Raw genomic sequence first — 24,897 nt, forward strand, 5'->3', positions numbered from 1 at the left:
GGAGAGAGAGAGAGAGAGAGAGAGAGAGAGAGAGAGAGAGAGAGAGAGGAGTTTTACACCTCTGCACCGTTTCCTTTCTCATCTGTTTTTCTGTTGTTGGCGTCTTGATCTCATTCTTGTCGTCTGTTCTCCTCCTGTCTGTCTGTCTCTACTTGTACATTGTTACTGTGATGGATCTCAGGACTGTTGTGACCTTCTCAACTCTTTTACTCGTCGTTGGTAAGTGCACATTACTTTGGGGACATGTAGAATATTGAAAACGTTAGCTTTAACCCTCTGAGATGGGGTATTACTAGGCCTGACCTGAACTGAAATTTAACACAATATTAAAGTGTAAAACTAGCAGCAGGATGCTACCACAAAGAGAAAACCGTCTACACAAATAATTTTGATGCATCCTGAACCCAATCGATGCGACAAATATGAGGAATAACAACGGGCGAAGTGTGTGACCATTTTCACGTGGAGAACCTTCCATTTTGGGACAAAGAACTTTCCCAGAGACTCAAAATGTCGCATCAGAACAGCAGCTTTAATGTGTGTCTCCTGGTTGCCAGCTTATGCAAAATTCCTAATAAATAGCCATTTGTGTGTGCTGATGCTAGCCTATGAATAGCCTAATGCTAGCCTAACACTAGGCCAATGCAAGCCTAGCGCTAGTCTGAGAGCTGCTGTAGGTTGAATTTCACGTTGATTATGTAGTGAAATGTGTTCCCAGTTCTACTGACTAATGTCCCGTTTGGTTGTAAAGTTACCTGAAGAAATATAATTACATCTAAATATAGTACGAGTTTGATTCATAGACCCTGGTGCTCACTTACAGAAATATTGTAGATTTAACAACGATTTATAAAGGTGAAGTGTGCTGTTCTCTGCAACTACTCACAATGTTTGATAAATCAACTCAATGTGTCACATTTGATCACAAGTCAAGCTGAAACAAATGTAGGCGTTTTGCTTTTTTTCTGTTGTACAGACGTGAGGATCATGTTGTCCTGACTTTCCGTCTCTTTAGTGTTGAATTTATTCAGAGGCCTCTCAGCCTGGTTCAACAGGGAACCCTCAACGTGCAGCTTGTCTTCCAGCTTAAACGTGTACGTTCCACCTCAGTAAGTGGACCTTTCCTAACGCAGACATTTGGCTTGTCAATCACCAGGTGGGACTGAGTTACTCACGGGTGCATTCCATTTAGGTGCTCTTGTACCAATGCTGTGGTGTTGTACGGGGGGCGGCGGGGCGGGGGGCTACCATTTACGTTTTCTACACCTGTGCTTTTCAGGTCAAATTGTCTGCTGTGAAAAAAGGTCTTTCAACTCAGTCACACGTTATTTAGAGCGTGCGTCACTAATTTGTGAGCATGCTTTGATGCACTGCATCAAATGTGTGCCAGATGACTTTGTAGCTGTGACCCTATTGTCCACCAGACAATCACGGAGACATGGATAAAATGATGGTCACCATGACAACCATCCACAGAAATGAAATGCTGTCCACATTACTGTGAACCTCTGTGCTGCATCATGACACCTGATTCTTCAAAGATGTGATCTGTCATCATAATCAAAGTCGCCCTCCTGGGTAATAATTCATCATCTCACCGTTTCCTAACCAGCACGGTCGTGTTTCTGCTAACACCGAGCGTCCTGCTGTGTTTCTGTGTGAACGGCCGGTGTGGGCCCGTTGGTGCAGGAGTCGTGGAACCGGCTGTCATCAGCTGCTACGAGTGGGACGCTGAAGGCATTACTGACTCACTGTGACAGCATTACCAAAGAACATACTAATGATAATAGTGTAGTACACCGAGAGGACTTAGATAAAGTAAGTCTCTGATTATTTACTACTTTAATATTAACTGGAATGAACCGATGTTGTTTGTTTGATGATTCAATGATTTAATCTGCTTGTAAAGCATTAGAATTGAGTATTGAGCCTTGATTTTTCGCCCTAAATTGAAACCCAAACACTGGCTGGTGAGACAACTAGAGTACTTATGGAACATTATTGGTTTGCAAAATATTTGCAAATGTGTGTTTAGAGTTGTGTAACTTTATCTGTGTGTGTGTAAAAATCTCCAAAACAACTAAATTAACAACTAAATTAACAAAAGTGTAAATGCGTACGTTAATATCATTGGCTGAAAAGTCAAAGTATTTTGCTGCAAATACAGACAAGTCACGAGTTACCATCGAGCAGGTCCTACGACTCTGTGCGCACTGCGCCTCAGTAACAGCTTCCATCCCACCAGTCAGCCGTATTTGTGTTCGCATTTACACATCTGCCAACACAAATCTTTTGTTTTTACAAATCTCAATGCACTTGCTAACCTGAATATTTTTTTTACACATTCACAAATCTCAGAATGCATTTAGATTCTTTTACACATTCACAGATTTGATTACGCATTCACGGACTGAGATACAGTCACACAACTCTCCACACACATTTGCAAATAGTTTTGCTACAATAACGGCCTCATAGTATCCAGATTACTGTGTCAGGACAAACATTTACTTTTAAACAGCTCTGTGTGTTGTAAATGCACAACTACAGTAAGACACCGCTGACCAAATCAAACGTGTGGCCTGTGGACCGGGACTTAAACCACCACACCAAATAGTCAAATATCTACTTTAGAAAATCCACCATCACACACATATATTTCATATCTGTGTTTTTGATTCATTCTCATTGTCAGTTCCAGATTCATCAAGATTGTCACTTCACTAAAACAAATCCTCTTTAAAGTAGAAACAAAACACTCAACCCTTTGGAGCATATATATATATATATATATATATATACATATACATACACTATATGGATATGTATATATATATACATATACATACACTATATGGATATGTATATATATATATATATACATATATATATATATATAGTACTTATGAAGTGTCACATACAGTATGTTCATACACGGACCTGGAATATCAACCTGTCAATAGCATGAATGATGGTGGGATCCGGAGGCAGCAACATTAAACTCAAGGGTGGAAAATAACAATTACTTTAACCAGTTGGCCTACTTTTCAGATTGAGATATAACATAAAAAAACGTGATCAGTTTCTAAAATGATATGATATTATGATTTCATGAAATGCATAAATACCTTAAACAGTACAGCAAAATCGGACGCATTTAAATTGTTTCATAATATATATTGTTATATTGCCCAACCAATTGCAACTATATACAAATATAATCATAATAATCATAATTTATTTATAATATAATGTACTGTTATATTATACAGGGGTCATTCTGCTGCATTGTGAGACTTTTACTTTTGATACTCGTAATACTGATGTACATTTGTAATTTCAAGTTCATATATTGAATGCATATTTCGTAAGGGAAGATTTTGACTTTTGATAGATTTTTTTTGACCGTATCATTTTTTTATCCGGTAGCTCAGTATATCGGCCCCCACTGGTAACACATGTAAAGGTTCCAGATGTTTGTCTGTACAGTTGTGTAGTATGATAATAACTTCTACACTGAACCTCACTCAAACATTTCAAATGTAGCCTCTTTCATGGCTTGTATTAATTACGCCAATCAGGTTTCAAACATGTCTGTTTTACTTGATTACAGTGCAGATAGTATTTCATAGTGGCTCAAATTCTTAAAGGTGATTTTGCAAAATCTCACTAGATTACAGAATGCATTTCATATTGTGTAAAGCTATTAAAACCTGCACAAATGCAGAAGCACATTAAGTGCACTGAGTTACAAAGTAGGTAAAGAAAACGCATGAAAATAAAGGAAGTTTGTTCAATGTTGAAATGAATACCGCCTGAACTACTGCTGACCACTCCTAGAGTATAATAAGAAAGACGAAGAACCAACTCTCAAAACTCAGAAACTTAGAACTACTTTCAGTGAATTCTAAAACTTTAAATATAACTTTGCAATGTTGGTTTGTTCAGATGAACCTGGAGTGGTATCTAGCCATGCAGATAGTTTCGGTTCTGTTTGCAGAAGCTTTGAAATCCACGCCACTGAAACTTGTGCCGCCGCCCCGACACAGCGGAGCTGAATAGAAACAGGTTTGTGGGGTTCAGAGCATTAAAAGTGACATTTAAGAAAAATAAAAGTTTCTGACTGTTTTTATATAGAACCAGTTTTGGTAGAAAATAGTTCCTAGTAAAAACTAAATATCTACATTGCTACAAACCACGATGGGCACATTTGAAAATGTGTGAACTGGCTCAATTTGATATATTATGAATGTTATATAACAATTGTATTGTTTAATTTTCAATGCTGATTAAGTGAAAAATGAAAATGTTTTCTACGTCAGCATGTGTATACATTCAGTAAACATTCAGTATAGCGTAGCATAGAAGTGCTAACGCTAGTTAATGACTCCGCTAACGTTTTAGAAACGTAAATCTCCTTCAACCTCTCCGGCGAGAATCATATTACGCAACGTTTCACCACGACAAGCTCCAAATCCACTAAACCAGCCTGATCATGAAGAACATCTGAGAACAATGAATGAGTCTATGGAGACCGTGTTGTCATTGGATAGTTGTTGAACCCTGGTCAGAGCTGGCTGATGTAAAGTTATGATTGGCTGGTCTGTGTACGAGAGGCGGGACTTAGCAGGGTCAATTCTTGGAACAGTTCCAATCTCATTGCGTCATCATTAGGACATATCATTCTAAAATGTTCTTTCATTGTACACAACAGTCAGCTATATAATAATAATATAATATAAATGATATGATAATAAGATTTCAACAATACAAGTTCAAATGGAAATAACATACACATTTGTAATATAATAAAATACAAAGATGAGACATGTTGGGAATAAAATGGTGTGCTTACATTACAGCGAGAGTGCGGGACTTTCACGTATAAATGAAAGTCTGTTACATTCAAGCCCTCTCCAAAAGAGGTTCACACGATGTTGTTTAATAAGCTGTCGGTATTTCCCAGAATACCGTAGTAGTGGTGTCTGGTGTCTGTGGCGACATCCCCGCACTGAGAATACCAGAAGAATGTTAATTGTTCCCAGAATCAAGTGTTTTTTCAACTCCACAGTAACGTCATTACATGAGCAGTACTCAAAGTGCCTTCAACCAACCTTGCTCACTCACGGAGTTCTTCAGAGCGTCGCTGCTTATTCCAGTGCTCTGATTGGTTGCACGGTATTACCCAATACCTTGACAGGCAGGAAGCGGGGAGACAATAGCGGCAGCAGCTAGGAGTACAGCAGAAGCTATAGGTTCCAAGTGTCTGGAGTGATTGCTTGAGGTAAAAAAAAGAAACTTGCCATACAGAGGAAAAAGTCCCAAAATAGAAAGTGATCGACGGTGATGGAGCGATACTGGGGGCGGGGAGATGTAGAAATATGTCATAGGCCCGTTTGTGTAATTCTAATTCAGATTCAAATAATGCTATTTTAAATTAGGAACTCTATCTGTTCTGCACTCAAGCTTTAACAAATACGTTTGTGAGGTAATTCTGCAATCAGTAAGTGTCTCTCTCTGAAGCTGGCCACACAGCAGGGGTGCTTCGTGATGTAACACACTGGATGTCAGAATTTCTGCAGCTGAAGTCTATCGGCCGTGAGCATCCGTACTGTTGTACACCTGCTTAATCTGCTTTAACACGTGAGATGTAGCTCAGCCCTCAAAATGTACAAAACTCTGCAGCCAGGTCTCAGTTACTAAGACATCTGCGCACATCACCCAACTTCTACAAGAGGCCATTTTAAAACCGCATTGATTGCACAGCAGACTTTGGATTATAACTCTGCTCGATCGGCTGCTTTAGATCTGTTGGCTGTTTCAGAGTCCATGTTCAAATGAGGGAAGTGATGAAGATATCACTGTCTCTCAATCAGAGTTGGCATCTTGTTCTACCAATAGCTGTTATGTTGTTTCATAAAACAGCTCTCTGTGGCATCAGCTAGTACATACACAAATACATGCATGCTGACACAAACACACACACACACACACACAGTATTACAGACATTTTATAGGTCAGGCATTCACAGAACTATTTCTTCTGCTCAAGAACATGAAATTAGATGCAGTAATACTGTAAGTAAGCTGAAGTAAGCTTTTGGTTGTTTTTTTAAAGATGCCTCCTGGTGAGCAGTGCTGTGTGAGTCTACAGGACTTTAGGACTAAAGCTGAATATCACAGGGTGGTATAAGCCTTCTGTCAGCGCCAAGCCTGTTTGTTACTTCTGAAGATGGAAATCTTTAAAAGCACCTCACAAATACATAGTTTCATTTTTACAAAAGGCTACGTAATTCCCTAAAACAGCTGGTCACTGCAGCTCTTAGCAAATGTTACTTAAACATAGTGTATTTGCTGGGGACTATTTTCAGCGATGGATTAATCTGCATTTGGTGCGAGGGAGTATTTGTGGCAGCAGGACGGTGTATATGGGATTGAGTCTAAATAATCTACAGTGTGTGTGTTCATGGTGAGGTAACATGTCACACAACATGTGCGACAGTGTGGCTCATTGATGTGTTTTTAATCCTTTTGGACAACAGTAGAGCTTTATGGCACAAATGAGATATATCTGGCTTTAATATACACACACACACACACACACACACACACACACACACACACACACACATGCTGCTACAATGCTTCAGGCTTCATACTCCAGGCAGAGACCACAAACTTAAAACTATTTAATTATCGTAGAGTATTGTTGGCTATTTCCTCACCTTTGGTACATAACTATCCTATCTCATATTATAAAATACACGCTATGCAAGCAGCAACTGGAGGAATTATAACAGGTCTGCACAGCAGTATATCCAAAAATGAAAAGAAAATGGAAAATAATGTATTAGAAATATAAAAGTAACAGTGATGCACATAGTTTATTGACTTATTTGAAGGTATCCTACTTTATATGAACTGCTTTGGTCCGGTAATGTTTTAAGCAAACTGCACAAATTAAAAGACATAATCAGTAAACATAATATAACAATACTTCCCTTACGTTTATGGCCCATATATGGACCCCGTCATACGGACCACTATGCTAAAGGCACAATTTGGGGTTCAGTATGGCCCATTTGTGCTGGTGTCAACAAATCAACCCAGCAGGTTTGAACATCCAGTGGAGTAGGATCGAGAATTTCATTCATTTTATTTTTACGTAATGGTGGGCCAGAACAGAGTGATACTCCTCTTAGTGTGAAAGGATCTTTTGAAACAGTGTGTTGAACTGTGTTCTCCATACTAACAGTTCCTTGTCTTCCAGGATCAGACCAAGCAAGTGCTCCATACAAGACTCAATCTCCCACTGAGACCACCAGCACCAGCAGGGACGATTCTAGCCCCAATACCACTCCAACAACCACTGCTGGTCCCATCAGCTCTGCGCCTGCCCTGGGTCTTCTCACAATCACATGGATGAGTAAATGTGAAGGAGAAGTTACCCTGATCCTCTCCAACTCCTCCTTGGCTGTTTGTCTAGACAGTGCAACGAACATCCAGAGTCTTTTGAGAAATGTGTGTAAAAACCAGGAAGGTTGTGAAGACACTCTGCACTGGAACAAAAGCAAAGCCACGCTGGATGGCTATAACATCACAGAGAGTGGAGCAGTGAAGAAGACCGGGTGTGAGTCACTGAGGGTCCAATGCAAAGGTTGGTCTACTGTCTGTGTGCTGGTGCTTGTCTTTGGATGTGTGAGTAAGTTAACTAATGTCCTCATGTGGGCTGACCATTTATACTACGCAGCCTTTAGGAGGCTAACATGATGCAGTGCACAACGACAGGAGATGAGGTATCGAAACATACACTCCCCAATTTTGTCATAGGTAAAACTATTGTAAATGATAAAGTGTAAATGGACTGTACTTGTATAGCGCTTCTCTAGTCTTCCGACCACTCAAAGTGCTTTAACATAACATGTCATTCACCCATTCACTCCCATTCATACACTGATGACAGGGGCTATTGTGCAAGGTGCCACCTGCCCATCAGGACTATCTAACATTCATACCCACTTACACACCGATAGCATAGCCTACGAGAGCAATTTGGGGTTAAGTGTCTTGCCCGAGGACACATCGACATGGACTAACATACTTGAGGAACCGGGCATCCGGGATGAGGTCCGCTGTGATGGACATGAGTCTGCTGGCTCAGCTCCCTCCATAGCGGGTGCTCTTCCTGGCTCTACTTCCTCTCAGTTGGGAACACTGAATGCCGATGATGATAATAAGCCTGTAAATGTGGGCACAAAACTCTCTGATTTCCTGTTGCTTGGTCAGCCTGAGTCGCATTTTATTAAATGCACCTTCCCGCGACTGGATATTAGCCAGGAGCAGCCTTTAGGTCTAAGCTGGGGTTCAATTCAATCGTACAAGTAAGCAGAAATATCTGAAAGCAGGACATATAGTTTGGTATAGTTTCACAAAATGTAAAATGCCCCCTATGGGAATAGTGGTGAAAACACAGAGCTTTATTGGCACACCTAAATGAACGTGTATGGTAGATGTGTAAATGCATTTATGTAGCGCCTTTCTAGTTTTCCAACAACTCAATGGAGTTGGCACTATGGCACTATGGAGGGGAGCTCGGGGTTGAACCGCCGATCTCTTGATTAGAGGATGACCCGCTCTATCTCTAACCACAGCCTCCTCCTTAGTTATATCCATTGTCAGTCTATGTAGATTGTTTCCGTGCATTCAGAGGTTTGGTCAGATATCAGACGACTTCAGTGGGTGCTAGTGAGGCGTTGATGTTAGTAGCAGAATCCTTTGACACCGTGGATGGATTGAGGGGCCTGCCCTTGCACCAGTCTGCGAACTTGCACCAAAGTGTCCCACGTTCATGTGTTTTTGTGTTTTTGTGTGTGTGTCCAGTTGAGGAGGTCCTCCAAGATGTACAGGGGCAGGTCCTCCAAGATGTACAGGGGCAGCTGCAGGCCTACAAAGTGGTGACAGCTTTACTCTGCTGCGTGCTGCTGGTCCTGTTACTGATCCGCTTCACCAGACCCACCGTCAAAGCCCTGCAGAAGAGAGGTGAGTACACACACATACACACTCTCTCACACACACACACACACACACACAGATGCATATGCATAGGCTACATGTTTGTATGTAATCAGTACTTACTGACCTGAAAACTCTGATGTTTTCAGATTAAGACTCGTCAGATTAAAGATTATGTCCAAGAAGGGACTGTAGATTTAAATCCAAAGGATTCTATCAGACTGACACAATAGAACAGATTGTATGGGTGTGGTGCTGGGGTGGGTCTTCAGATTCTCATTCTAAATACTGATGCATGGAAGGACGCCCCGCCCACCTCAAAACAAAGTGCAAAGAAAAGAAAAGAAAAACAGGAATCTCTCATGTAAAGTCCCAATTTATCCCAACAGATGTTCATGTTGAAACCCAGCACCGATAGTAAGACGGTGGTTAACTAAATACATTTTCAGGGCCTTGAAGGGCGTCTTCACAACAAGTCTCTGCAGTACAAAACACGAGCCCCCTGGAGTCCATTGTTAATGATGACTACAACTTTCAGACTTACAGCTAATAGTTCTTTACCACGGCAGTCGTTACATACATGTTCAGTGGTTTGGTTGCTGTGTTTTCAGTATCAGACAGGAGGCAGAATCGCTGGATCGGACCAACACAGAGTCACAGTGGTGAGTCACACACACACGCACACACACACACACACACACACACACACACACACACACACACTTAAGGGCTACTGAGGTATCATTTGTTCATGCAGTAACATACCAACATGAACTCACACACAGTCTTAAAGGGATAGTTGTTTTTAAGTAGAACAGATCACTGCTGGGTGACTTCAGAGGCGTGGTCAGGCTCTGCCTCTAGATCCCCATCCCTGACCTTTGATGTAGCACTGCTGGTAGGGAAGACAATGAATTCCTTGGCTTCTCCCCCGCTTCCCTGATATGTCTTTACCTGACTAGCTCCCTTGAAACACCTTTGGCTTGGGCTGTGTCCATAGCTTGAGAGATAGACAACCGCTGTAACCATTACAAAAATGAATCCTCTGTCCAATGATGAGAGTGGCTGGAGGAATTGGGCTGTGTTGGACCCTTGGAGTCCTTCTGCTGTGTGGACTTTGTATCTTCTGCTCCTGTCCTCCATGTCTGCTTGCTTTAGCCAGTGTGGCCTCGTGGATGGCTCGCATTTTCAGTGTTGTTCTCAACATCAGACCATGTGTTACCCCTCTTTTCCTGTGTCCTTTCCCATCTGTTGAATTTGGTCAAAGTGTGATTCAAGGTAGCAGCGTTCTCCAGCCTCCGTGTCAGATTGTCTCCTCGTTTTCAATCTATCACTAATAGACAAAGATTTTTTACTCAATTCAGCCATTGCTTCTTAGATTAGATACTCAATTCAGCAAGATTATTTAAAAGATATTTATCTCAACGGAGTAAATTAACAAAAGTAAAAAGACTTGGTTGAGCTGATTCAATCCATGCTGCCATCTTGTCCAGCCAATCACGTGACTCTTCCATGTTCAAATGTTCTTACGATCAACATTGTATTGTGTGTGTGTTTATATATTATTGCTCTGTGCCATAGAGACAACACATCAATAAGCCACACTGTTGCACTGGGTGATATGTTCCTTCATTACTATGAACACACACACCGTTTATTTTTACTCATCCAACATACACCGTCCTGCTGCCACAAATACTCACTAGAGCACCACATGTGGATAAATCCGCTGATGAAAACAGTCCACAATGCACAAAGCACTATTTCCTCATGTTGGTTTAGTAAAAACTAGTGACCAGCTCTTAGGAAATGACGTGGAGTCTTCTTTTTGTGAAACTATACATATGTTAATTAACATCTTCAGTCGGAACCAATTGGGATTGGTGCTGAGATCCACAGACAGGAAGTATTAAGAGAAGGAGTAACAGATTGTTGGTTTGGGTCTGCACAACAGATATGTTGACAATAAGAACAATATAGAACAACACCAAATGTATACTTTCAAAGCTAGTCTCTCATCTGTTTATGTCTCTGTTTAGTGTCTTATCATCGAGGAAAAACTGCAGTTAAAAACAATGATGAAGAGAAGAGACTGTCCTACCCTGGTAAAACACACACACACACACACACACACACACACACACACACACACACATTTAGAATGTGAAACCAACAAAGTGAGCTCACTCGCCTCCAGTAGTAATTCTATTGGTTTAAATCTGACGTGCTTTTCCTGTGTGTTGTCAAATCAGCTCTGGAGCGACTGGCAGTCAGTGACAGCAGAGAGCCGTCATCCAACAGGAACAGTGATTATAACTTCTGACACGTATCCTCTTCTTGCATCATCATCATCATCATCATCATCATCATCATCATCATCATCATCATCATTCATATGTGGGCTAAAAATACGTTTTTACATTTGACTATTTCTGGTTTTGTTTGTAATTGGAATTACTGAGTATTCAAGATCATGTAAAGTTGAGCATTCACCTCTTGATATACCCGCATTGGCTGCCCCACATACTAAAAGTTCAGTTCTAACAAGTTTAACAACCATCCATGTATAGTATCGTATCTAAACTCAATTTAGCAGCCTTTTTTAATGAATGACAGAGGAACAAGTTCTATCGTGCCTACCAAAGTTATATTCAGATGTGATAATTGAATGGAATCGTTTTGGGGTTATTAGAAGGTGTATTTTTTTACTTTTAGTGCCTAGTTGTTCCCTCATTCTTCCAGTCTTTGTGCTGAGCTAATCTACACACAACCTGGACCAAGTTTCCAATTACATGAAATAAACTCTCTGAGTATATCGATTGACATTGTAACATAAGTTTTGTTTGTGATTTTTGATTATTATTGTGAACTTTTTCTTTTCAGTAAAATGATCTAACTTGTGTTTCATCTGATTTGTTGTCTTAGAAGTAGGTGAATGGAAAATGTTGTAGATTTTGGGCTGAAACACAGAGAGTAGGAGGAGAGAGTGAGAGACGAAGGTGGTTACTAAGTGCAGAAATGTGGTTTCCTCTGCCGTTGATACAACTTCCTGTTTGTGTTATTTCTGTCATAGCCTGTGTATCATTCCAAATCTCTTCTATTCCTTCACTCTTTCTCTTTCTTGTTGTCTCCTCGTGTTTCCTTTAATGCCACCTCATTCTTTTCATTTGTTTCCTGTCTTCTCTTTTGTCTTCATCCTTTTTGTGTCCTGTGTGAGGAAGTCAGGGTTGAGGTTGTTTGTTCGTTCATAATCATCCTCACACATCTCAGCTATCACTGAGTGGATTTCAACAAAACTTGGTCAATTCTTTAATGTAGAAGAAGTGAGATTCTAACTCGTGCTGAACATAGTCTGGCTGGTTTGTTTGGCCACACTGTTCATTTTGTCTGCCCATCAGCTGTCAGACAGTACTGGTGGTCACTGCCTACATGTTTAGAGTCAGTTGAAATGAGGATTGCAATTTGTGACATCAGCTGATAAAGGAACTTTACATTAACTTCATATGGTTTTAGAACTCAGTAAGTGACACTATAATAACTCGTGGCTCTCATCAACCTTGTTTTGTTTTCAGAACAAAAGCTCTGATGACCAAACCAGGGTCCACATCTATCAAGTGTCTCAGAGTAGGAAATCACTCCAAGTTGACTAAAAAGTCTGATGACTTGAAAGTTTAGTGTTTTCTGACAATATTGCCTAAAGGAAGCATATACAAGCAATAGACACCATGGGAGGAAGCCAATACATCTTATATAACGTTACACTATAATTAAGTTTTACATAATGAGTCATGTGTCGATTGAAAATAATAACAGTCTTTGACTGGTTTAATATTTTGTGATGATCAGTGCCTTTAAGGACACCTACTCACAAGTCAACAGACACCAATGAGAGATAAAAGATGCCAAGTGTCATTTGGGGTACAATGTGCAGTTAAATCGGGTCTGCACTTGGCGAAATGGTGACTAGCTGGCGCTCGATTATGATGACTAATTCTAACATACTAGTTGTGTGCACACCAAGAGCAAATAAATAAAGGTATAGCTGAAGGCGAGTTTTTAAAACATACAATCAACAGCACACAAACAATATATATTCAGCACAACCTCAATTTTCAAGGATAATAAACTGGTATGGCTAATTTGATACATTTTGTGGATCTCTGTTGGAAAGAACTTCCATCTACTGGTGAGGAAGATCAACTGCAAAAAATTAAAAGACTGCTTATAGCATATACAGAGCACACAATTTACAGACACAGCTTGCAGTTGAATCACAAGAGACTTAACTAGAGTGTAACAATAATGTATTTCACATGCATGATGAAATGAATAGTGAAGAGTCTTTGGCAATTGGACACTGTGAGGAAGCCTGACCGGAGTGGCTTGGAAAGTGATGGGAGGCAGACACGAGAAACTTTGTCCAGAAAACAAGAGGTGTTTATTTACAAGAGTGTAATGTGTAACCAAACATGTATACAACCAATATAAACAAACAAAAAAAACAACCACACACAACCTCTTGTACCCGAAGACGCCCAAAAGGTCTCTGTTCTGTTCCGAGGCTCTGTTCCAAATGTCGTAGAATGGACTTTTCATCCAAAAATATTATTAATGCTTCATACATGCTATATACCAAATTAACGAAGAGATTCTGTTCAACCTTATCCTGCAAGCCAGTGTACACACTCCAAACACAATTCTACACAAACTCAAATAAACAACTAAAAGAATGTCCTATTTCAGTTTTGGCCAATGGGTTTGACCCATGGGGGCGGATCACGGTTTTCGATTATTTTATTGGCTTAAAATTCTGTCAAACAACTCAAAGATCGTATCATACACTCCTCACACTCTTCCGGGTTCAAATCTCATGTCACATGCGCAAATCAGCCAATCACAGGCTTTGGTAAGGTTCAATTACATTCCGTAAAACTGAAATTCAGACGACAATGAGCCATGTTTTACAGGTTATTATGGGGCCCAGGCTCTCAAAATGATGCCAAACTGCTGTATTAGATAGATTGAACACTATTAGTGATAAAAGAAGTGAAATATATAGTTATATAGTATATACAAGTACAATAAAACTGCTATATGTGCTGCTTCCAAAATCAGAATTGACGTTGGCTGACCTCAGCTGACCTTGATTTCTCAGGCATACTTCACTTTATCAAAGCCAATTTTTTTTTTAAAGGACTGCTGACATGTTGTGATATGATTTGAGAGAGTTTAGGCCAGCTTCTGCATCATTTCAAATCAATAAAAGTGCTTTTTAGGCAAACCTGAACATTTTCAATTTGAGCTGTGTGTAACATTCGTCCAGCATTTACCAGTAACATATACAATGATATGTACACATCTTAACAAAGCTCACATTTATTTGTGTTATTATGCCATTTAAATTAATCAAATAGACCTTGTAGTTAGCAAGATAAGCCCCTTTGAGTAAGGGTATGACATTTTCGAGCAGAGGGCTAAAAATAGGCCTAGGGTTCAAGAGGATTTATTAACTGAATAAAACTCAACTCGTCATAAAGGTAACTAACATAACATCACGTGCACACAGCTACACACTGATGTTCATCCCCTCGTAACAGCCAAAGGCATCTGCCTAAATAGAGCCTTCCATCAGCAGGATGTAGTTTGTACCATGGAAACACCAATTACTTCCTCAAACAGGTAAGAAATAAAAGCTATACGTTACTGCAAACCTTCAGGTAGCAAACACTTTTAGATAGTTTACCATATGCTATACAATTGCAACCATGCATAACAGATCACAACTACCCTAAAGACATACCTTTACATAATCTGACATCTTGACATTACTGCTGACGTCATCCAGTGTATAAATAGAGGAAATGGTTGGGCACCTCCTCCTGTAGACTCCTGAACATATGGTTGGTATGGTAAGTAACAAAGAGAGATAATGATTAACTAATAAAATGCAGAACTGAATCTAGAAACATTAACTAAACTTAACAATACCTGTTCATGTTCTACTTTAACCACCAATGTTGATATTATATGAACTATAATTAAATAAAATACAAAACACAAGCATCCCGGGATAGTAAGGGTCTTAATTTACAGATCATCATGGAACTATGGCTAAACAAACAATTAACAAGCATGGTTAGATTTGTCAAAATATGACAGTGAAATATGGGGACACATTTTGTGAATCCACTGAAATGCATGATGGTCAGACTCTAGAACAAACTCTTTGCCAATCAGGTAGTATTTCAAGTTGTCTAATGCCCATTTAATAGCTAAAGCTTCCCTTTCCACTGTTGAGTACCTCATTTCCCTTGGGAAGAGTTTTCAGCTGATGTACTGCACAGGCAACTGGTTTGAATCCTCTCCTTGCAATAACACTGCTCTGCGACCTACTCCAGAACCATCTGTCTGGACAGTAAAGGGTAGAGTGAAATCTGGACACTGCAAAACAGGTTCTTGACAAAACAGTTTTTCAAGTCCTTGAAAGCATTCTCACATTCTTGAGTCCATTTAACCTTTATTGGGCTGGATCCTAGCCTCCTCTTGGTGTTAGGTAGTGATGAAGCTGCAATCGCCTCTACCTTTCCTACATGAAGACGGATGCCTCCACCTCCAATCACATAGCCAAGTTACTGGACCTCTGGCTTCCCAATGTGACACTTCTTGGCATTGATGACCAGCACTGTGAATGCGTTGAAAGACATTAGCCAGTTGTTGCACATGCTCCTCCCAGGTCCGGCTGAAGATAATGATGTCATCTACGCTGCTGCATTGTCCTCCGTAGTCCTCCGCTCTTCTCAAAACTTCATCAACCAATCTCTGAAATGTTGCTGGTGCTCCGTGCAAACCAAAGGGCATAATTCTGAATCTGAAACAGGCCGCTTGGAACCCTGAATGTTGTTAAGAGCTTTGAAGATTCAGTTAAGGGCACTTGCCAGTACCCTTTACACAGGTCAAGGGTCGTGAGGAAGTTGTCATTTCCCAAGCGCTCAATCAGTTTATCAACCCTTGGCATTGGATATGGATCAAAGGCATTTCACCTTGAAAAGTTAACACAGAATCTCAACTTAGGGTCATCCTTCTTTGGAACCAACACCACAGGGCTACACCACTCACTGCGAGACGGCTCGATGATTCCTGTAGCCATCATCTCCTCCACTTCTTGCTTCAGTCCTGGAACAAGTTTGCCTGGAATACAGCAGGTGGTATCCCTGATTGGCAGCTGTTCTGCTGAATGCAGATGGATTTGATGTGAGGTTTGTAGAACCTGGCTTTAGACTGAAGAGCTATTTTTGCATGTGGGCCTGTAGTTCCCAGCATTTTTCTGTCGTAAGATGACTGGAAACACTGGAGTCTCAGTTGAAGAGGGAAAATAGTGCTCCTGAAGTTCTGCCTTGTCAACAACTCTGCGTGCCCACAATGTTGAAGAATGCTCTGGTTGGTCTACCAATTATTGCAGAAGGTTCCCATGAATAAAGAATTGATACTTTTTCGGATGGTCTGGTAAAAATAGTTCATAAGTGACTGGGCCGGCCTTCTTTGTAATCTTATATGGCCCCTGCCACTTGGCAAGGAGACCACAGTCAGACGTTGGTGGCAATAAGATAACTTTCTGGCCCTCCTGGAAAACTCTTCTCCTAGAAGCCTTGTCATAACTCTTCATCTGTCGCTGCAGTGCTTGAGACAGATTACCATTGGCGAGCTCCTGAAATTAGTCCAGTTTGTCTCGCATCTTTAGGAACATATGAGAGCTCATTGCACTGCTGTCGTGACATGGAATCCTCCCAGGCCTCCTTCAAGACATCCATTGGACCCCTCACTGAATGTCCATATAGCAGCTGGAAAGGTGAAAACCCTGTAGATGCTTGTGGGAACTCTCTGTAACAAGAATTGAAGCCATTGGTCCCAGTCTGACCTGGAGTCATTCACAAACTTCCTCAGCATAGACTTGAGGGCCTTGTTAAAGCACTCAACGAGCCCATCTGTTTGTGGATGGTAGGGACTGGTCTTTACACCCTGAATTCCCGGCATGCTGTATATCTCTCTCAGCAGACTTGGGGTGAAGTTGGTGCCTTGGTCTGTGATGAGCTCCTTTGGGATTCCATCTCTGGAAAACAGCTGAAAGAGGCAGTTGACAATCTGGCGAGCCTTGATCTTCTTCAAGGAAAGGCTTCAGGATATCTTTTGGCATAATCACAGACTACCAGTATGAACTTGTGGCCTTCACTACTCCTTTCTAGTGGGCCTACATTTACTGTGTCAGCGTACTGCTGGGGCCAATAGAAACGGGTAACCATTCTACCAAATGTTTTTCCTGTCCCAAGTGTACTGCCCATGGGATAGAGTGGCTCAGGTTAAGGGTTGTGGGCCTCAGTCTTTGGGGAATGACTAACTGGTCACCAATCTGGCTACAGCAATACAACATGTCTCCCTTGACCACAAATGCTTCCTTTCCTCTACCCATCTCTTGGGTTGACTCAGGCACACATTTAGAAAACAAAGTTGTAAGTGTGGGGAGTTTTCTTTCTGTATCTTGGCAATGTCACTAGGAATGGCAAAAAGGTATAATTCTAAAGGTTTCAACACCTGTTCAGCTACTTTTGTTCCCCTACTCTGTCCTGTCTCCACGGTCTCTTGCTTTTCCATTCCTTAATCTGTCTGGTGTGCTCAACACTAGGCACTTCCTCGTTTGCAAGAGGTAACTCCTCCCACACCACTGTTGAACTACCTTCTTCTTGCTTGCTTTCTGACCTAGTGAGAGCTAGCAAACTTTCACTGGTGCAGCTAGCTCTAGCCTCACATGACTGCTTGTCAGTTCAGAAAGGATAGGGAGATCAGAGCCTAACACAACCTGATAGGGCAGTTGTTCAAATACACCTGCTGAAAGCAAGTAGTGTTGACCTTCCACCTGTGTCACGATTAGGCTTTGCCTCTGTGTTCTTTGCCTTTGTGTAGCGCCACACCCTCACTCTACCTGTCAGCCACTCTTCACCTGCCCCTGATCAGCTAATCAAGCACTCCCTCCTCATTAGCACAACTCCCCTCACCTGTTCTAGTCACTATTTAGACCCCTGTCACACACTCACTCACTGCCAGATCCTTGTATTGTCTACCCGCCCGTTCGGCTTGTCCTGTTCCCGGTTTCCCTGTCTGCCTGCCTTGTTTCAGTTCTGCTGGATTTTTCCCCTTGTCCCTTATCTCGTCCTTGGATTCCCTGTTGTATTTCCGTAAGTCTCCTGTTCTGATCTCATCATTTATTAAAATACCTGCTTCAATCAACTCTGCCTGGTCTGCGTTTGAGTCCTCCATCGTGCCCCGTGACAACCTGGATAGCTACCTCAGCTATGGGGTAACCTACTTTGTCGCAGAGAATACAGAAAATGTCAACTGTCCTTTCACAAAAAATGACATCCCTAAGGAGACTGTCCTGTCTGACTATGGTGCAATTGCTTCCTGAATCTAGGAGAGCTACTCTCGTTTTGTTAGCTCTAAACTCGTTAACACCAACAGGTTTACTCAATGGGGTGGGTGGGTCTTGGCTGGGAGTTACTCTTTTGATGGGTGGCGGGTAGCGAGGAAAGATTTAGCCAATTCTTCTGCTTCTTTTGGGGTCTTTAGGTTTCACTCTTTAATCCAGGTACGAAGGTCCGGATTCAGGACTTTGAGAAACTGCTCCATGATGATGGTGTCTCCAATTTGATCCTTTGTCTTTGCTACAGGAGCCATCTACTTGCTGTACAAGTCCTTGAGGCGGACCTGCAGCTCTTTAGGTGTCTCCTCTTCTCCTGGCACACTGGAACAGAACTTTGTATTAATGGCATTACATATTCATATCTTACTCAGTATCGGCAAGTACTCACATGAAAATGGTAAATGGACTTGTACTTTTATACACTTGTCTACTTCTACCACCACTCAAAACGCTTTAATGTGTCATTCACACCCATTCCTACACTTGTGGCAGGGGCTACCATGCAAGGTGCACAACCTTCGGGAGTAACTAGTGGGGCCGCTGATCCTCTGATTGAAGGACAACCCACTCTACCACTGAGCCACAGTCACCCACATGTAAGAACTTGTTCTTGTATATGGTCTGAAATGTGGTGTGTGTGTGTGTGTGTGTGTGTGTGTGTGTGTGTGTGTGTGTGTGTGTGTGTGTGTGTGTGTGTGTGTGTGTGTGTGTGTGTGTGTGTGTGTGTGTGTGTGTGTGTGTGTGTGTGTGTGTGTGTGTGTGTGTGTGTCCATCTGTGTATGAGTGGGAGTATTTTACCTCATCCTCTTCTGGTTAGGTCACGGTATGAGATGATAATCTGGCCTCATTGCAAATGTCCCATCCAGAAACAATGACAGATGACAGTAGATTACAGCAACAGATTATCCAGCAGGGGATGGATGTGGGAGGATAGAAATGATGGGAGAGGGGGAGAAGAGAAGAGGGAGACAGATAGAAGAGTGTGTGACATATACACACAGATAAAGACATGTCAAGTTATTGTGGAAAGATTAAAGGAAACACAGACAGAAAAGAGAGCTGTTTGAGCATGATAAAGATCAATTGAAGGACATTTTAAAACAATGATATGTTACATTTCTGCAGTCTCTACCACTACCCAAAAAGTATTCAATAGTGGTCCCACATAGTGCTAATGCTGAAACATGTATGTGTAAATGCCATACCATCAAAAGGTGAGCAGTACTGGTCAAATTTGAATTTAAAGGTGATCTCCAGGCAGTGCTGAACAGCAAGATAGAAAAGAAAAAGATCAACAATGAAATGCATGAGAAGCCATGAGCCACCCAGCCTGGTGAATCCAAAGATCGAAACAATTCAACAAAAAGGTCAGAAATCACCAGTCCCGTACCAGCCTGCTCTCACTCAAAAGTAGTCAAATACAACAGCTTGCTCAGTAGCCTTGAGCTTCAAACTATGGTTTGTGTATCTATGTGGACGTAATTATGGCAGGACTGACAAACACTTTCACTCAAGGGGCCGGTGATTGTGTCCCATTTGATTATTTAAAGTTTAAAGTAACATTACGCAACAACATAACAAACAAACTCATTTTAACTCAAACCATGATCTTTTCCTAACGTTAACCAAGTTGTTTTAATACCTAAACCTAAAAAAAGAAAAGTAAATGCTAAAAATGCTGCATCATTTACCTCATTGGTATTTACGTGTTTAAGTACTGACAGTCAATGGTCATCATGTGCAGGCTGTTTAAATTGTGTTTTGCTTTATAGATGGATGCACAGATTCAGGAAAGGAGAGAGCAGGCTGTCAAGAGGAAGAGATTCAGAATCAAGTTATTTGGGCAAGTAGTTGCCCATACAAGGAATTTGACTCTCTTGACTTACACAGGAATAGAAATAACAGCTGGGGACAAGGACAAGAAAGCTGGTAAAATAAAGGTAAAGAATAGACAGGACTGTTATGTACAAAAGAAGTGGAAAAATAGGTGTATATGACTGACAGTGAGCAACAATGTAATACAAATGAAAGGTCTAAATACAAGTCAAGAGTTCTGTAAATTGTAAACATTACAAATAGTGCAAGGAAATAAATACTGAAAGAATATTCATAGACGATGATTATGTGATTATATGATAGTGATTATGTACAGTGTGTACATGTTAAGATCTCTATATACTGTTTATACAGTGTGTATGATCTATATTTACAGTGACAGATGTGCATGTTAAAAAAAATTGTGGATTAAAAACTGAAATTATAATCTCTGATGGCAGCAGTGGATATTTTGGTGTTAGAGGGTTATTGACAGTGTATGAGAGTGACACCCTGCAGGAAGATCAGGTTCAGAGCAGTTCCGTTTTATTGGTCATTTTCATTTTCATTTTTATTAGTCGTATGTAGCTTAGCACAGGGTCAATGGTATACAATAGAATTTGTTGAACAAGAAAACAGGCCAGCTCAGCATTAAAACATTTAGTCATAAAGCTGATATATAGGAAAACATAAAGAAAGATGTTAAGGTGACTATTCATAATGCTTTGATTGTTACAATAATCATAACACATTTAAAATACATTTAAATTTAAAAAGCGCCTTTCATGATCTCAAGGACACTGTACAGTAAAAAGTTAAGTAAAATAAACAAAGGAACTATAAACTGTCTCGCAAAGGCTCTAACAGGATACGTTTGTTAGATGGAAGATCGAGGCATCTCCTAAAACTAAAGATTCAGCGTATTCCATAAATACTTCTTACAGTTCCATGGTAAATACTAATTGTACTAACTATTCTGTCCATCCTGGGAGAGATGCTGTTGCTCTCCCGAAGTTTCTTCCTCTTTTCTCCCCGTTAAAGGTTTTTAGGATGTCGTAAAGCACTGAATGATTTAGGGCCAAAATCCATCTCTGATCTGCTGCTACCTTACGAACCATCCCGACCCCTTAGGTCGTCTGGGACTGGTCTACTTTCTGTTCCCAGAGTCACAACTAAACATGAAGCAGCGTTCAGTTTTTCTGCTCCACATATCTGGAACAAAGTCCAGAAAGCTGCAGGTCTGCTGAGACCCTCAGCTCCTTTAAATCCAGATTGAAGACTTTTCTGTTTGCTGCCTTTAATTGAACCAGATTCAAGGATATAAATCAATTTCCTGCATTTCTGCATTTTACTGCTGTATTTTATTTCTTACACTGCTTTTTAGTGTTTTAATGACTGTTTTTAATGTTTCTTAATTGTTTTTAAATCTCCTTTTTTGCCTTGTGTTTTGACGCTTATAATGGTTTTATGTGAAGCACTTTGAATTACCTTGTTGTGCTATACAAATAAACTTGTCTTGCCTTGCCTTGCCTTGCCTTGCCTTGCCTTGCCTTGCCTTGCCTTGCCTTGCCTTGCCTTGCCTTGCCTTGCCTTGCCTTGCATGTGTACAAAAGCCCTCTGAGGCAAATTTGTGATTTGTGATTTTGGGCTGTACAAAATAAATTGAATTGAATAGAATAGAATAGAATAGAGTGTCAAGTTGTCAACTGAAATGCACTTGCCATAAATATCATATGAAAATAGTGGACGAATGGAAACAGTGTTATATTCTTATTGTGTCACTTGGCACTTTTAACTTTCATGTAGATGCCATAAACATATGAAATAAAATGAATTCACTGAAGTTGACTGTCACTATGGCTGGGTCCTTTCCATTTCGGTCCCATTCCTCCAGTGCAGTTGTCCGTGTCTGTAAAACACGTAAAACTAGTCCCCACTCATCAGAGATGGGGTGAGACATAATCATAACATACGACTGGGTGGGTCTAGACGTCCACACATTGCACGTCAAGGCTACTCTCTCTGCAGGCGTGAGCGGTGTTTCTTCAACTCTTTGTCAATCCTTGAAACACGGGTTTTCAACCATACTTTCCAGCCTCATATCTTTGCAACTGACATGTACAGCCGACTCTTTTATCTCCTTAGCCCGAGCTGAGGTAGGTCTGAGCTTGTTATGGTACTATCTGCCTCCAGTCCACAGGTTTCGGCGGAGGTTGCAGTGCCACTATTTTCACTTGCGTGGTGTCTTGTCAAGTGACACCGCAATATGTTCCGCCATGCCGGCTTCTACTTTGTTGTGAGATGCCATGTACTGATACTGGCCGGATCATGTTACAGGACAGGAGGTCACTGGCCTTAGCTTAGTCCGCACTAGGTAGCAACATTTACAGGAGGAGGTTGTGTGACACACACAGGGATTTGAGGGAATTGGAAACCTCTTGAACCCTAAGCCTTGTTTTAGGCCTCTTCTCGAAAATTGTAACCCATACAAAAGAGACTACAATTCTGTAACTACAAGGTCTATTTTAAAAATGTTGATGGTTGAACAACACTAGGGATTGTGAGATTTGATGAGATGAGTAAATATTGTGTATATGTTACTGGTTAATAGTAGCTGAAGACTGAACACAGCAAACAGGGGAAATTCCCAGGTTCGTCTGAAGAAAAAGCACTGTACTGTATTAAATGAGGCCCTGGCTAGCTTAAAACATTCCCAATTCATAGCACAAAGGGTGCAGGTGCCTCACAAAAAGATTTGGTGTAAATAAAGTGAAGCAAACCCCAGTTATAGGTGTTTATCTAAAAGAAAAGATGCCAAATTCTCATTTTCGAACCAGAATTTGCAGCTGTTTCATTGTACTTTTATATACTATATAACTATATATTTCACTTTGTTTATCACTCATATTGTACAATCTATCATAACAGAGCTGTTTGGCATCATTTTGACCCATTTTGACCTCTCATATCTCTCCTCCATGCATTTTCCTCGTCTCTGTCTGTTTGTCTGGAGCCCTTGCTCAGGCTCTGCCGGGCGGATCTTGACATGTGACATCTCGTTAGATCCAGGTGCTTATTTGGAACACACTTGTGTGTTCCATGAAGTGATTGACAGAATTTTCAGCCAATAAAACTCCAAAACCGTGCCGCGTTCAGCCCCCAAGCCCCAAGCCCCCTGTATGATTCGCCGCCGGCATTTTGACCTCCATCTTGGCTCAGATGAACGGAGAAACGCCATTTTAAGTTCCAGACGTACTCACTTAGTAGACGAACACATTTTTCATACGAAATAATTGTGGATTTCACTGTTTTCGCCCTGAAAACCGACTCACGGTATGATACAGTTCCAATATTTGGCAGTGTGGGAGTTGTGCTTTCTGTGGCTTGTTGGCTGTAACTCCTGAACGCTTTGACGGAGAGTAATTTGGATGATACCGTTGAACTCTGTGTGAAATGCTAATGTTGTTAGCTGTGTGATATGCTAAGGGAGAAGCAATGGCCCAGGTTTTCGAAGCATTCTCTGAGTTGTTGGCTCGCCGTCTGTGGCGTAAAATGCATGATATTGTGGCGGATCTTCTTAGTTAGTTAGTAGAATAGTTTATAATGGTGTTTGCAGTGTGTAAAATGGTTTAGATGATTAAGTTAAGGAGACTTTTTTCGAAAGAATAAAAAAAAATGTTTTTCTTTATGAAAAGTCCATTCTGCGACATTCGGAACCGAGCCTCGGAACCGAACGGAGTCCTTTTGGGCTCGCTCGGGTCCAAGAGGATAATTATCTGTTGTCTCACAGAATATCTCTGATAATTTCCCCCATTAGCAGACCTAGGTCTATTCTAGGTTTAGAATTTGTGCAACATTTTGTAAAGAACTCAGTTATTTGCTCTTGCAACATTTATTTCCCATTCATCTCAATACAATGTAATGTAATGTAATGCAAAGATAGACCACTGAAATATGAATGAGGAATGTATTAAAGTATGGAATGCAGTTCCAGTAGGTGGAGGTCTGTTTAATAACATTTTATTGCTGTATTTCATATTTTTCTCTATCCTCTGTTAAGCTCCTTTCTTTATCGGATCCATTGTCCTCTAAGCCCCTTCTGCTGCTCCATTACCACTCTCACCGTGCAGACACACACACACACACACACACACACACACACACACACACACACACACATATATATGTTTATATGTATATGTTTATGTATATATATATATACATATATATATATGTATATATGTATAAATGTGTATGTATATGTATATATATGTTTATGTATAATGGATATGTATAAATGTATAATGACCATTTGAATGAAAAGGAGAAACGTCCAGCACACTGTCTTACTTACTGCTGGAATATTTATTTACATTTCAGCCTGCTTGACCTTCAAATATTTATATATTACATATTTCGAAAATGTTCCTTGACCACTTCTTTATGATGTAACTTTGGATCTTGCTCCAGACAACAGACAAAAAACAAACAGAGTTCATTGCATTTGAACAAACTTCCAGTAATGTCCTTTTGTCTTACCATAACATCATTCTTCATATCACTGTGCACTGTGTTTTTCTAAAAATGATGCTTCCAGA

The 24,897-nt window shown here is 40.7% G+C and overlaps 1 protein-coding gene across 1 annotated transcript; it reads left to right on the forward strand.

The window, feature by feature from the left end:
- The first annotated feature begins 101 nt into the window (after window positions 1-101).
- cd5 (CD5 molecule) lies at window positions 102-11,989 on the forward strand. Its single transcript, XM_079159767.1, has 6 exons — window positions 102-219; window positions 7,271-7,657; window positions 8,881-9,039; window positions 9,624-9,674; window positions 11,052-11,117; window positions 11,265-11,989. Exons 1-6 carry the CDS (start codon window positions 171-173, stop codon window positions 11,333-11,335), a joined length of 783 nt encoding a protein of 260 aa, XP_079015893.1. The 5' UTR covers window positions 102-170; the 3' UTR covers window positions 11,336-11,989.
- Window positions 11,990-24,897: the final 12,908 nt, after the last annotated feature.

The sequence above is a fragment of the Pholis gunnellus genome (genome assembly GCF_910591455.1).
Source record: "Pholis gunnellus genome assembly, chromosome: 5".
NCBI lineage: Eukaryota > Metazoa > Chordata > Actinopteri > Perciformes > Pholidae > Pholis > Pholis gunnellus.

Bases quoted from the DNA above. Each gene is read 5' to 3' on its own strand.
- cd5 (XM_079159767.1), top strand. From the start codon at position 171: ATGGATCTCAGGACTGTTGTGACCTTCTCAACTCTTTTACTCGTCGTT. The intron at 220-7,270 runs GTAAGTGCACAT...CTTGTCTTCCAG, and splicing joins AACTCTTTTACTCGTCGTTG to GATCAGACCAAGCAAGTGCT. The intron at 7,658-8,880 runs GTTGGTCTACTG...GTGTGTGTCCAG, and splicing joins ACTGAGGGTCCAATGCAAAG to TTGAGGAGGTCCTCCAAGAT.